The sequence below is a fragment of the Crinia signifera genome, chromosome 5, assembly GCF_055691185.1.
Source record: "Crinia signifera chromosome 5, ASM5569118v1, whole genome shotgun sequence".
Lineage (NCBI taxonomy): Eukaryota > Metazoa > Chordata > Amphibia > Anura > Myobatrachidae > Crinia > Crinia signifera.
The window spans coordinates 31661129-31675644 of NC_139221.1; the positions used below are offsets into that span (position 1 = coordinate 31661129).

Sequence of the window (14516 nt, forward strand, 5' to 3'; positions counted from 1 at the left end):
CTTGTCTCTACTGTTCCCATAACCAGAGATATCAGCCTTCCAGCCAGCGGTGTAGCTAGGTGCCATGGTGCCCGGAGCAAGCGCATATTTCGCGCCCCCCCCCCCCCCCCCCGGAAATGAATTGGAGGCGTGGCTAACATGTGTTGGCATGTTACATTTGAAATATATAAGACACTGTAGACGAATCTGCTGCGCTATATAAGACGCTGTAACGGAATCTGCTGCGCTATATAAGAAACTGTAACGGAATCTGCTGCGCTATATAAGACACTAACGGAATCTACTGCGCTATACAAGACACTGTAATGGATTCTGCGGCACTATATAAGACACTGTAACGGAATCTGCTGCGCTGTATAAGACGCTGTAACGGAATCTGCTGCTCTATATAAGACGCTGTAACAGAATCTGCTGCACTATATTAGACGCTGTAACGGAATATGCTGCACTATATAAGACGCTGTAACCGAATCTGCTGCGCTATATAAGACGCTGTAACCGAATCTGCTGCGCTATATAAGACACTAATGGAATCTGCTGCGCTGAATAAGACACTGTAATGGAATCTGCTGCGCTATATAAGACGCTGTAACGGAATCTGCTGCGCTATATAAGACGCTGTAACGGAATCTGCTGCGCTATATAAGACGCTGTAACGGAATCTGCTGCGCTATAGAAGACACTGTAAAGCATACTTGCCGACTTCTTAGCTGGGCTTTGCGGGAGAGAGGGGGCGTGGGAGCATTGTAATTTGGATAGCTCCGCCCATGGCCCCACCCCATTTACGGCATGTAAATGGGGCTGGGCCATGGGCGGAGCTATCCAAAGTACATTTCAGAGGGTACTTTTGAAGCTGCGTGGGGGTCTGTAGTGAGGGGGGCGGGGGTTTGAGAGACAGCATGAGCCTTATTAAAGTAAACAGCGTGAGCAGAGGGAGAGAAGCAGGAGGGAAGTGCCGAAGCAGCCAGCCGCTAGCTTACCATGTCATCTGCGGCGCTGCCGGGCTGCCCTCTCTTTGCTGCTCCGGAGTCCTGTAGTCTCCTCTGCTGCTCGCTCGTGCTGCTCCCGCGGCTGCCCCATGCTGTGCTGCTGATCCTCCTTGCTCCTTCGGTCCTCCTCCCGAATGTGCACAGTGCTACTGCTGCTGGCCGGGAACCTGCACCGCCCCCCCGCATCGATCGATCTGCCGCTACAGGGCTAGGAGGAGGGTCTCTCTCCAGTGTCTCCACCTAGCCCACCATGTCCGACCAGTGCTGCCGCTATGATGGTGACCACATCCGGTCCCACAGAACCCCAGCCATCATTTAAGCAGCAGCAGCAATTCAGAGGCAGCCGCGGGCCGCAGGAGGAGGACATGATGGACTCGGCGTGACTGTCAGCCCGCCGCCCGGCCTCACCGCACGTAACGCTTAGCGGCGGGGACCGGGCGAGCAGGCTGGGAAGGAGGCAGGCGCCGGGCAGGGCAGCCGCCGGCGCTGCCCGGGCGTACGCCACAAGTAGCAGGGATCATTTGCGGAGGGGGGGCGGGCCTGCGGCGCCAGCCAACCAATCGGCGCCCGGAGCAGGAGCTCCGGTGGCTCCACCATCCCTACGCCTCTGCTTCCAGCAGCTGGTTACTGCTCCAGCTCCACACACCTGGTATGTAGTTTTATATTCTCGTTGGCAGATTGCTCTGCCTCCTGAACTCTGATCCCCTAGTCCCCAATACCATTTGGTAGGTGGGGTTCTCTAGTTTTTCCATTCCAATCTAAGAAACCTATTTCTGGGAACTGGAGATATCTGCAGTCAAGCAAGCTGTCCTCCCACCAGAAAATTATGAATAATGAGCCCACTCCACTATACACCCCTCCTCTGCATATTAAACATCCTCTACCACCCTGGAAGTTATGTATCAGGGCCCCTTCATTCAGCCCAATGTCCCCTTCTCCCACTCCATCTCCCACCATCTGTGCAGTAAAGGGGTAATTAGTGGAAATTACTGATCCAGGCCCTAGATGCAGAGCGGTTGATATAATACCCCGCAGGACATCAAATCTTCCCCCCACCCCTACCGCTGGAGGATCGGTAGGGGCCCCAATATGTACATTGCTATGCCCAGGGGTCATACAATGCTGTTGACGCCCCTGTATGTGTGTGTGTGTGTGTATATATATATATATATTATTATTTATATACATTTGGTCTATCTATAATACTTTAACTGACCCGGCATATACTGGGTCACCTAAGTGTCCATCTCCGTGCTTTGCTCCGCCCCTCTGGAAACCCCCTTCTGAAAATCCTGCGTTTGCCACTGGGAGGGGACCACCCCATGCGATTGTATATATAAAAAATCTGCATGAGAAGTTGGTCTCCTTTCTTCTTAATAAACAAAAAATAAAAGTTATGTTTTAAATACAAAAATTTTTTGTGGGGTACGATATCTCCCCCCCCCCCCCCAAATTAAACCTTCCTTCTTGGTGTGCATCCACAGCGCAGTTCTTCTCTTTCTCGTTCCTCTATTTTCTCGGTAACCTGTGCAGCAGTTAGTGTTCAGAGTCACTGTCTCTGCCTTGGGACTCGGGAGAGATAGGTATCGAAATGTGAGCAGTATGTGCCTTTCCTCACTGCACCTCTTATGGATACACCACTGCAGCAGACACAATTATTACCATCCATTGTGGTCAGCGACCATTGAATGATTGCTACCCTGCTCGAAAATCTAGATTTGTGGCATCCGAGTCTACCCAGGAACCTCGCCTCGGGGCATTCCCAATGCGAACACCCCCTGCCCACCTCCATCCCACCGGTAGGTGGGCAGGGGGTTAAGGTGCGCACACCAACTATGCATGTCGGTGAAGGTGCCCGCACAAAAGCATGCGCAGAACATAAACATCACCGGGGACAGAGGTGATCAGACCCAGGAATGTTCCACCTTCTGTGTAAAATATAGAGGAATACCAGAAATAGGCGTACCGTACTTGGATTCAGTATTGAATCCCGGCGGTCGGGATCCCGGCATTCAGAATCCCGACGCCGGAATCACGAACGCCGAAATGCAGACAAGGGGGGGACGTGGATCGCCCCCCCCCCTTGCGGGCTCGCTGCGCTCGCCACGCAGCGGGCCCAGTGCCTCGCTGCGCTCGGCACACTAATTTATTCTCCCTCCAGGGGTGTCGTGGACACCCACGGGGGGAGAAAGTGTCGGCATTTCGGCGGTCGGCATTTCGGCGGTCGGGATTCTGGCGTCGGGATTCTGAACGCCGGGATCCCGACCGCCGGGATTGTAACTGCATCCCCCGTACTTATGGCAAATAAGGTGTGTGGACTATTATAGCGGTTTCTTTATATGGGATCTCTTATTCCAATCTCTATTAATATGGATCCATACAGCCGTCATATATCTGGAGAAAAGAGAACATTTCTATATAAGCACAGGGTGCAGATGTTTTTCTTCTTAAAAGGACAAATTGAATCCTTATAGCACACCGGACCCACAAAGCAACGTGTATCAACATGCCTATCAAAGTATCTATTATGGGTACCACCAGGTGTGCAGGAGTCTAGTCTGTCGGATGCGTACCGTACTTACAGCACGCCTTGCAGGAGGACACCTTTCAAGGTTTCTTTTAGCTGAGTGCCCCTTGGATAACTCTAGTGGGTTTGCTCATAGATGGGAGTGGTAAAATGAAGGAAATGGGAACTATCTCAGTATCAAAGTCATGTATATTCCCCCTTTTTTTTAAAGCGAGCCGAGGACCCGCCTAAAAGATACGTTTCTTTCCACCGAGAGATCCATCGGATCCCGGCTCAGCTTAATGATCCGTTTTGGCCATCTCTAGTTTCAACGGCTACTGCTGTCTTTTTCAAGCCTTGAAAATATCTCCTTCAATGTTGACACCTATTCGACGGAGTCAAGCGCCAGCAATATTGTTTTTTCTTTGTATGCTTCATAAAGGATACTTTCCAGTGATCTCCTATCAACATTGAGGCTGCTAAGACTCCTAGATTGCGCCTTGGGACTTTCTCACCTTTTTTGTATTTATTTAAACATGTGAAAACCAATTGAATGTCTGCTAGGAAGCCATGGGTCAAAGGTAGATTTACACAGAGAAAGCACACAGAATTACATTTGTATAATATTTAGAAATCATTGATGGTTTATGGCCGATGTTGAATAGATTTGCCATTGATGGGGGAGAACCAGATGATTTCCCACCATCGATGTCATGCTTAAAACGAATAGTTTCATTTTAGCTTTTTCCCCAAGGTGCCGGAACACGGAGCATAACTCTGTCCCCGACACCTGCAAAGCCCAGCCACGGTATTTTGATTGGCCCACAGACCAATCAATCAAAGAAAATGGATGACCATCGATATGTAAAAACATTGAGGGTCTTTAATTGAATAGTACTATACTATCGATGGCCAGTTGCACTTTTGCGATCGATGGCAAAGGCAATGATAACCATCCCTATGCTACAGCTGCAGCATGCCCCCTGCTATCGCTCCCACCCAGAGACGTAGGGAGGGTGACTCCGGAGGAGCTCAAGCTCCAGTAGCCTAAGAGATGAGAGGGTATGCAGCCGGCTCCCTCTCCTCCCTCCCAGGAGATGCTGGCGGGGGAAGCGGCGAGGCAAGGGTGCAGAGTCTCTGTCCACATCCAGATGTGGGAATGGGCGGGAGGGTCCTGAAAATCGGGTCCCCCTCCCGGTCCCTTCACACACACCCCCGCCCCCCCCCTTCTGGTTTCTGGGGGAAACTCCTACCTGTCATTTTTAAAGCACAGCCTGTGACATGGCAGATAGGAGCTGATTGGCTGGTAGTTTATCACTCTCCACTATATCACTTTTCTTACTTAGTACATCTGGAATAACACGTGTATTATATAGCAGAGAACAAAAGAGGACAACAAGCCATGATCGTCCCCTCATCACTGAGGTATCAGCCAGCAGAGGGGGAGGGAATGAGGCAGGGATGAGACGTGACCATTAGTCATGCTCGCTCCTGCGTGTGTGAGAGGGAGTGAGGAGAATTCCGGCCCCGCTGAATCAGACACTCGGGGGACTTCCCACCACCCAGCAGTCCCTGCCGGCGGCAGCAGCAGCACTGTGTGTACCACGCACTAACCCCCGCTCCACCACGCCGCACAGCAGCAGCTGATCACGCGCGGTCCGCCCGCTGATTGGCTCCCGTCCGACACACCTTTGCCGCTGATTGGCCGCCGCTCTCCCCGCCCAGCGCAGCCTGGATGGAAGCCTGTACATTGTGAATGGGAGCAGCAGCAGCTGGGAAACGATTATCACTGAGACTCTGAGAACGCTGCAGCAGCACAGCAGCAGTATCTATCTCCCACATCCAGCAGCAATACAGGAGGATCTCCCTGATACGTGCAACAGGCAGCGATGCTCAGCTACACGTCCCATCATCTGCACAGCAGCAGCAGGGTGAGTCCCCCACACTGCTATGTATGGGGTAATGGAGGCAAGGGGGGCATTTATTTATTTCTGTAGTATTGGGGGCAAATCGTGACTCTCCAATTGCTTGTCACATGCTGCAATCAGATTTGCTCTAAGTAACCATTGGGGGTTGTTGTCACTTAGCTTACCAAACAGTTGGGGGCATGCTGGGGCTTGTAGTGCCACAAGCTTGATTGGAGATAAGTGGTGCTGGGGACATGATAGGTGCAGTGATCCCCATTGGTGCTACATCACTAGAACACGCCAGCATTGGGGTAATACCAGCATTTGGGCAGCAGAGTCCAGCATTGGGGTAATACCAGCATTGGGGCAGCAGCAGTGTCCAGCATTGTTTATAGTGCACAGTGCTTGTGGCAGTGATTGCTGCAGGAAGGCAGTGCAGGTGCTGCCTGGTATCTGGGGGTTGCTGTGATCTCATGCAGTGAATATGGTCTGCACTGCAGGTGGGAGAACTGATGTTATACAGGGGGGTATAGGACTCCCATACAGCAGGTGCAGCACTGGTGCATGCTGGAGGCTAGACCCATCGCAGCACTGTCCTAACCAAATGCATGTGGCTGGATGATGGGCAGGCTGCGCTGCAGAGCTCTGACCAGTGCGTGCTACCCGTCCCCAGCCCACAATAATAACTCGTATAGGGACGCGCAGTCCTGGCTGCAGGGCGCGCCCCCCTGCGTGTGTATATATATATATAAGAGCAGCGGCGTTGGTGTGTGTGTATGTGTGTGTGTGTGCGCGCGCCCCCGTGGCCCAGAGACGAAAAGTAGGTGAGAGGTCGCCGAGCGGCGAATGCGCCGGGTTCACGCTTCCCGAGGGCGTCGAGGCAGCCGCTGATCACGCTCCGTTCACGTGCCCGCCCCGGACCCCGCCGCCCAATCGCGGCGCGGCATGCGCTCCCACGCCGGCCAATGGGGCGTTGCGGAGGGCGCTGATTGGGCGAGCGGTGTGTTGTGTAACTGGGTCGTGCAGGGAAAGAGGCGGGTGCGCGGGAGGTGTGTGGGAGAATAACACAGAGGCTTGTGTGAAGTCATGGCTTGGTGTAATGTGTCTCTCCTCAGCCTGGCGTGGGGCCAACTAGGGTGGGGGGCACGGAGTGGAAAACATTTGCCTCAGTTATATTTCTAGTTTATATAAGTGTAGGGTATGTGTGTGTGTGTGTATAATATTTATATATATATATATATATAATGCCTTTTTGCTAAAGTCAATCTACAATCTATTTATAGTTCTTGGCAACTTACAATGAATAGCTGCATTGCTTATTACCGCTACACTTGTCCATTTTAGACCATTTGTGGTTTATGTTGGTGCATATGGCATCTTGTGTTATGGTGGCCATACACTACTGTGATGTATCACATGCGACCCCCGTTCCCTGCCGCCAGAGGTCGGCACTGCGTGCAGATCTGACCTCTGACTCAGGTCTGATACACCCAGGACCACCCATCGGACCTGAGCGGACATCAAAAGCATTAGATTTGGGAACGTGTGATATCAGCCAAAATCAATGTAGTGTATGGGGGGGGGCCTTTAGCCAACAGAACTCTGCCACCGATGTACACAAAAGGGGGGGCCTACAGTCGATGGTAAATAAAGTTGCCATCCCCAAGAGCCCATGGATTGTTGCCAGTACCTCATGGCCAACCCTAATTGCCACATATTTATTAACAGTTTCTTCTATAGCGCAGCATATTCCGTTGCACTTTACAATAGAATCAGAATCCACTTTATTTGCCATGTATACTCGTGTATACTAGGATTTTTTTGCGGATTACGGTACAGCTACAAGCAAGGGGACACAAGGTGTGGGGGGGGGGGGAGGACATACAAGTTTTACTTGTCAAGGATAAGCATAGTTAGGCGACAGTGATACAACAGACTGGGTATTTACAGTCAAAAGTATGAGGGCCCTGCTCACAAGCTTACAAACCATATAAAATATATTTCCAGGGCCATTAATTACAGCAAACCAAAAAAAATCTTGCAGGGAATGCGGACCCTAAAACGCTGTACTAGCGAAAAGTGATCGCTTACTTACATTGCTTGCGCAGCTAGCGCACCACCCCTGTATGGGCTGTTGGAGAAGGACCCAAATAGTTTTGGAGCTTGGTATATTGGTCACATTCCTGGTCCTCATAGATAGCTCTACGGGCTGCTAAATGGCCACAACTTGACATATTACTGCAGTCCCCCATAATATCCATTGTCTGTGAATTGACGGCAAACAACGCATTAGTACAAAGGCCCCAATGTCTCCTGTCTATTTTGTTGCAAGTGTCAAATGTTTATTGTTCAATTGTAAATTGAATATCATCGCTCAATATAAAAAAAAAAATTACACATAACTAATGCAAAAGGCATTTGAAATGCAGTTTGGCCACTATTGTCCTTATATTAAATATATGTATACATTTATACATCACACATTATAGAATGTTTCTTTGCATTATGTGTATTGTAACCTGAACTTCAAAGTAATGTCATAGACTTTAGGGTCTTTACATACGATATACGCAATGTGGATCTTTATGAAATCAATGACAAAAATAATACAAAAGTATATGCAACTGAAAGTTCTAAAAAAAATGTTTTTGTTTTTTTGTAGCTGGAAAATATGGGCATAGCCGGAAGTCAACGATACGGCGGCGCACCCTGGAAATCTGCAGAGAAAGGCGACTTTGAGGCTGTGGAAGCTCTTATGTACATGAGCAGCCGCTGGAAGCCCGAGCCCAAACACTACGCTGAGTTGAGGCCAATTACCCCAGCATCTGATCTGTCTGAGAATGAGGACAGCGTAATTGCATCGGACTTCACCACCGCCATGCCCGCCTTTGTAAGTGTGCACGGTTTTAAAAACTTCATATTGCTCAGGGATTTCACAATGGCATGAAATTTTAGTTTTTTTTCTAGTAATTTTTAAATTAACCATTCTTTCTTACGTTTACAGTGCCTAACACCGCCGTACAGCCCCTCAGAATTTGAGATGTCCCCTTCTCCAGGCGCTAAGCCCATGTCTCCAGCTCCAGTTGCTGAAAAGATCCGGCCTCCTAGTAATTCAGGCATCCATGCAGTAGAAAATCATTCACCTATCCACCAGAAAGCCCAAGCGACCAGCGTCATACGCCATACTGCGGACGCACAGCTCTATAACCAACATCCAGTCCTGTCGAGGCATTTTGATGGTCCTGCCACAGGTGGCAGCACTGAGCCAAAAAGTGGACCTGCTGTGGTTATGCAGGTGGATCAAAATGAAAGGTGCGATTCAGAGCATATCAAGACTGAAGTCCAGGCGGCACCTACCTTCCTACCTGTAAATGACATCCCTGGTAGGGGTTCTCCTGCTGCTCTGCAGTCTTGTAACAGACAAGCAAGTTCTTCTGATTCCAGTTTTGTCCCAATGCAGATCCCATCACCACCACTATTCGTTTCCTCACCGATTGCTCCGAATACGGTACCGCAGATGCCTGTCTTTTGTCAGATGGTTCCATTCTCTTCTAACAACTCCCTGATGACCACAGTCCTAGCAAACACTCACGCTCAGCCACCAGCAGTCATGCAGCCTCTGTTTTATATGGGAGCTCCAGTATCTAATGGGAGAGTGATGTTTGTCATGCCTCAGCCTGTAGTGCACACTGCAAAAACGGTGTTGTCCAGCAGTACCAGACTGTCGCCGATCGCGCCGGCACCAGGCATTGCTCCATCTGAAGGAAAAGTTCCCGCACAGGTGGATGCATCTCGCATTAGAAGTCATGTCTGCAGCCAGACTGGTTGTGGGAAGACCTACTTCAAGAGCTCCCACCTAAAGGCGCATATGAGAACGCATACAGGTACGATTAAGTCTTAGCTTTTTTTTTTTAAGGGTTTCAAATACTAGTAATTTGAATTTGGCGTTTGCCCTGCTGTTGCTGTACCCAGCACCGTGACTGCTGTTGTACACTGCAGGGTTCTCCCCTCTCCTCTGCCCACCCACCTCCTGTCACAGGCAGAGACACTTTAAGGGCCAGATGTATCAAGCTTCAAAAAGTGATAAAGTGAAGTGGTGAACAGTCAGCTGCTTCCTGTCATTTTTCAAACTAGGTCTGTAACATGGCATAATTTTATCACTTTCTGAAGCATTATACCTGTGGCCTTAAGAGAGGAGGAGGCACATGTACAGCCTCCTCCGTTCACGCCCTCTCCCAGCCAGAACCGCTCTAGTGCACAGTCCAGTAGAGTCTGAGCAGGACAGACCAACCTGCGGCTCTCCAGATGTTGTGAAACCAATCCCAGCATGCCTTGCCACAGTTTTAACACTCCCTTATAACAAAACTGTGGCAAGGCATGATGGGATTTGTATTTTGACACCATCTGGAGAGCCACAGGTTGGCCAGGCCTACACTAGAGTGTTCAGACTCTACTGTGCATGCGCATAACTCCAGAAAGTGGCTGCCATGGCCATGTTTTTGGCAATTGCTGTTTTTGGCCTTCATTGCTGAACTCCGTAAGGTAAGAATTAAAACTAGTAAGCTTGCTTGAGGCAAATGCTTCCAAACCTAGTAGATGTAGTTTTGCTCACTGCCAACAGATGGCAGTGTTTCAGTGCTGCATGGACACTATAGATATATAGATAGATATATCAGTCTAGAGAGAGAGATATATTATAAATATCTCTAGTTTAGTGCTCACAACTCGCATAGACTTATGCATTTAACGCACTTTTTTTTTTTTTTCCCACAGGAGAAAAGCCTTTCAGCTGTAGTTGGGAAGGTTGCGACCGAAAATTTGCCCGATCTGACGAACTATCCCGCCACCGCAGAACACACACAGGAGAGAAGAAATTTGCATGTCCAAAATGTGACCGCCGTTTCATGCGCAGCGATCACTTGACCAAGCACGCCAGGCGCCACCTCTCAACCAAAAAGCTCCCCACCTGGCAGATGGAAGTGAGCAGATTAAGCGATATCGCCGTGCCACAGGCCTCGGCTCCTGTACAGTGAGCGTGCCCAGAGAACTTTCTTCTCTCGGCTCAGAGTCCACGGGATGTCCGTGTCCACCTCTGTGATTAACAAATCACCTTCACTCCGTTACGGAAGCCAAGCTGGTTAGGACTACCTTTCCCAGAGCGAAACGTGGTCTATGAAGGAAAGGCGGCAGCAACCAAAATACACTTTGAGGACTTGGTTTATTTACTTTTGTTTTGCACTGCAGAAAATGTAAAGTGCAGAAAGTTTTTGTAGCACTATCCGGTTGATGTTGCCAGAATGTGATGTGGTTCATTTGGAGCCAATGGTGAATAGTAACGCTTACAAATCTATGTAGGCAAAAAGTGGCTTCATTTAGGCTACTTTGTGGCGGTTTGGGTTGTTCAGGAACCCAAACTCATTCAGGAAATAAGTTGTGGTTAACAGTACAATGCACTGAGTAACAATAACAACATGACTTGCTAAGAGTTCAAGTGAAATAAAGTGTAGTTAACATATATAACATGTTCTTTAAACAGGTATGTTTTCTTAGCGGTAACAGTAGTAATGAGGTTACCGCGCTTTCAGGAAGGATTCTCACCGTATTTACAGTGAGGGTCTGATCCGCTCATCTTTATGGAACTATTTTAAAGGTTTCGTAAAACTTCTCAGGAATGGTAAATATCCTCTTTTTAAGATGCTATCCTTCCTGATCGTTCTCCTGATTAAATGCAGGGTACTCGTATTAAAGGAGTTCTGGGTCTTTTTTTTTTATTTTATTTTTTTTAATTTACTTTAGATGGAAGTTGGGTTTACATACATAAACTACCTACAGATTACTAGTAACCCAATACCACTGGTATCTCAATGCCATTCCATGTGGAAAACCCACATACTGATTTTTGTAGTTTTTCATTAGACATTATTATTATAATCGTATGGAGATCACCCCACCCCCCTCCAAAAAAAAAAAAAGTTTAAAATGGCTTGTGGCAATTATTATTATTATTTTATTTTTTTAGAGCAATCTCCTGCCTTGTTTACTAAAAGCTTTGATGTCGTCAGAAAATGTGAAGGAAAATTGGCTTATGCCTGTTGCACTTGTTTAGTTGGAATTTTTGTCCTTTTTTTATAGGCAGGCAATTTGTAACGCCAGCTCTTTGTAATTTTATTCTAAAACTAATTTTTCGTATAATCCGCAGTTTCGATTTTGGATAGTTTTTTTTTTATTAAACCATCCATTAAATATTTCCTGCGGCCTCAAGAATTTCTTATTCATCAAATAGGAAAACAAAAATGTACTTCTCATACTCTGATGCAGTATCAAATGTAATCTTCTATACATATTCCTGCTTATGTATTCAGAGGAGAGCCATGCATGTTGACTGGTGATACCAGTTTTTGTTTAGGCTTTTTGTAAGTGGCGCCTCTTATAGGTAAACTTTGTACGTCCTCACTCAATGTTTACTAAATCGTTACTACTTAATCTGATGTACTAAATGTAAGAAAGGAAGCTGCTGGTTTCAGTTGCTTAACGTACATCTACATTTAGAGGTTTATTTGTGTTCTTGTTTTGTACCTAATCTCTTTCAGATGCACTTTGGTCACAAATGTTTAAAAAGATGTGAACAGAAGAATATTTTAAATATAGCTTTATATTAAATAAGTTCAGTGAATACACAACTGGGTCTTTACTTTTGTGTATGAGCGTCCAACGGCTACACACTGTGAATGCAACCAATACTTGCTGTAGAACAGTATGCATCCTTTTAGTTGGCTGGGAATTTTCTGGCTCGTGATGTCATCAGTTCCTAGTAAAGTGATTGGCTGCCTTCTTACAACTATTTATCTAGTGTACAGAATGACTGTTCTAGGTTCTGTTGGCAACAGGTACACTATACAGGGCATCCATTGTTTTCTGTTGGCTGCTTTAATGCTTTATTCATTCTTATGATGGATGTGTGCACAGCTTTAATGTTGATCATTATTTTGTGACTTTCATTTCTATATATATAAATTTGCACAGTATTTCATATGTTGTACTTTATACACTTTTAAAAATAAAACCATTTTGTATCATGTGTCTGTGGGCAGCAGCCTTTTATTTTCACCGTGGGATGTGGTGTAAGTGGAAAAAAGAACAACAACATTGATTAAAATATCAGTGTAAGCTGCATACCTGTGTGGGATTACAATTAAGGATACTGTGTATTCCCTTTAAAAAAATAAAAAATTCACAAGAACGTAGAAGTCTAATGCGGTGTACACGCGGTGCAAACCGCACCATCGATTTTGAATATATAGTCAAATTCTTCTAGCACATAGTGCAAATCTCAACGGGCTATGCAGAACTCAATATCGATACACGGCATCGGAATCTAATGTAGAAATGGACTGTGTAGCACAGTCTATTTCTACTATGCTCAATGCAGCTTGTCCCCCGTGCCCTCCATCCCTGCAATTTGACGCCGGCTCCCAGCAGCAATCCATATCGGCAGCTGCCGGATCAGCCCGTGTGGACACATCCCAAGAGTAATCAATTTAGCATTCCCTAAAGTTTGGTTCATATAGAAGTAGGCAACCCATGACTCTCCTATGTCCCCGAACTACTGCCAGCTTGAGGGACTATGAAAACTATATAGCCAAATGAATAGACCCTTCATCACCCTCACCCCCCCCCCCCCCCCCCCCCAGCATAGGTATTACATCTGATGTTTATGCTCCTGAATTCCTCCTCTTTATAACTGTAGCCTAGAAAATACTTTGAGGTGTTACCTGTTTAAAATCCCTTTCTTCAAACCCATATATAACACAGGGGTAACACCAGGGTATAGGCTGGTGAGCTTGAGTCTGGGCATCAAACAGTTAATATCTCTCCCAGCAGGCCAGACTCCCTCTCCCCTACTACTCCCATCTCCAGACACTGTTTCAGATTGTTGCCTATACATAAGGGGTGTGTCATGGTGGTCCGACACGGGGGATCCTGACTGTCGGAATTCCGACTACCGGTGCTCCAACGGAGCGAGCGCAAAGAAGCTGCTTGCTTCGCTTGCCACAGGTTCTATTGTCCCTCTATGGGGGTCGTGGACCCCCACAAGGGAGAATAGCCCCTGTCATTCGGGATCCCCCCTGTTGGAGCACTGGCAGTTGGGATACGATCGTCAGGATCCCCCTGTCGGGCATTCATCCGGCACCCATACAAAAGCTGGGTACACAGTTTACGTTATTTGCACAGGAGTCACCTTTGATGGATCCAGAGGCTGTCCTGCTTAGGGGGGTAGTCCATGGGGCCAGAGTTGGGCCCTCTCTGGGCCGATACATTAGCAGTACCTGCTCCCCTGGGGCCGCCTCCGCTGGGTTCGTCTGGAGCTGGAGCATCAGGCGGGGTGCAGGCAGGCTCCTGCAGTCTGCTGGAGGACTGCGGAATGCAGGCCAGAAATCCCTCATCGCAGCGGGCGATGGTGATCAGGTCATGTCAGGGCCGCCACTGATGCCACCCCCAGTCCCGGGTGGGGGGGGGGGGGGGTTCATCAGTCCTGCACTGGGGGACACTTGGCAGTCCTCTTTAGTGCTTCCATCCTCATCCCCCGTCCACCACCTCCTCCACTGGTCCACCGTCTACGCCGCGCTTCTCCTTCCATCCAGGGGCCGAGGATGGGAGGTCGGAGCTCCAAGTGCATGGGACCATCGCCGGCCCCCACCAGATGTTGAATACCCCCCTAAGTATGTTTGACATATCTTAAAAGCACATGAAAATGTGTTACTTAGTAATCTAGTATAAATTAGGGGTCAGTTCATTTAGGAGTGAATTGTAGGTGATGTCTGCAATGTGTCATTGTACTGTCAGTAAAGGCACACCCATTGGGGTGCGTATTAAGAATTCCAATCTCTGGCATCAAGTGATTTTATCCCCTTGGCATCCACATGTTATTTAATTGCCTTCACTTCTTCAAACCTTCGTTAGGCTTTGTGCTTGCTTTCTTTTCATTCATTTATATTTCAACATGTATCACTTTCTCCTTTCCAATTCCTCATTAAGAAAGCCCCTGCAGTGTGATTCGTGGAACACCCAGATAAAACAAAATCTAGCGTAATGCTCTTTCAAGTTTAAAACACC

General features: G+C 47.8%; 1 protein-coding gene across 2 annotated transcripts; it reads left to right on the forward strand.

Moving 5' to 3' along the window:
* Nucleotides 1-5197: 5197 nt before the first annotated feature.
* KLF10 (KLF transcription factor 10) lies at nucleotides 5198-12480 on the forward strand. Of its 2 annotated transcripts, none has more exons than XM_083186951.1 (4): nucleotides 5198-5426; nucleotides 8065-8292; nucleotides 8407-9286; nucleotides 10176-12480. In XM_083186951.1, the coding sequence occupies exons 1-4, from the start codon at nucleotides 5385-5387 to the stop codon at nucleotides 10433-10435; spliced, it is 1410 nt and encodes a 469-aa protein (XP_083043077.1). In that variant the 5' UTR covers nucleotides 5198-5384; the 3' UTR covers nucleotides 10436-12480. The 2 variants fall into 2 exon arrangements, with proteins under 2 accessions (XP_083043077.1, XP_083043078.1); XM_083186952.1 differs by lacking the exon at nucleotides 5198-5426 and adding an exon at nucleotides 6450-6600.
* Nucleotides 12481-14516: the final 2036 nt, after the last annotated feature.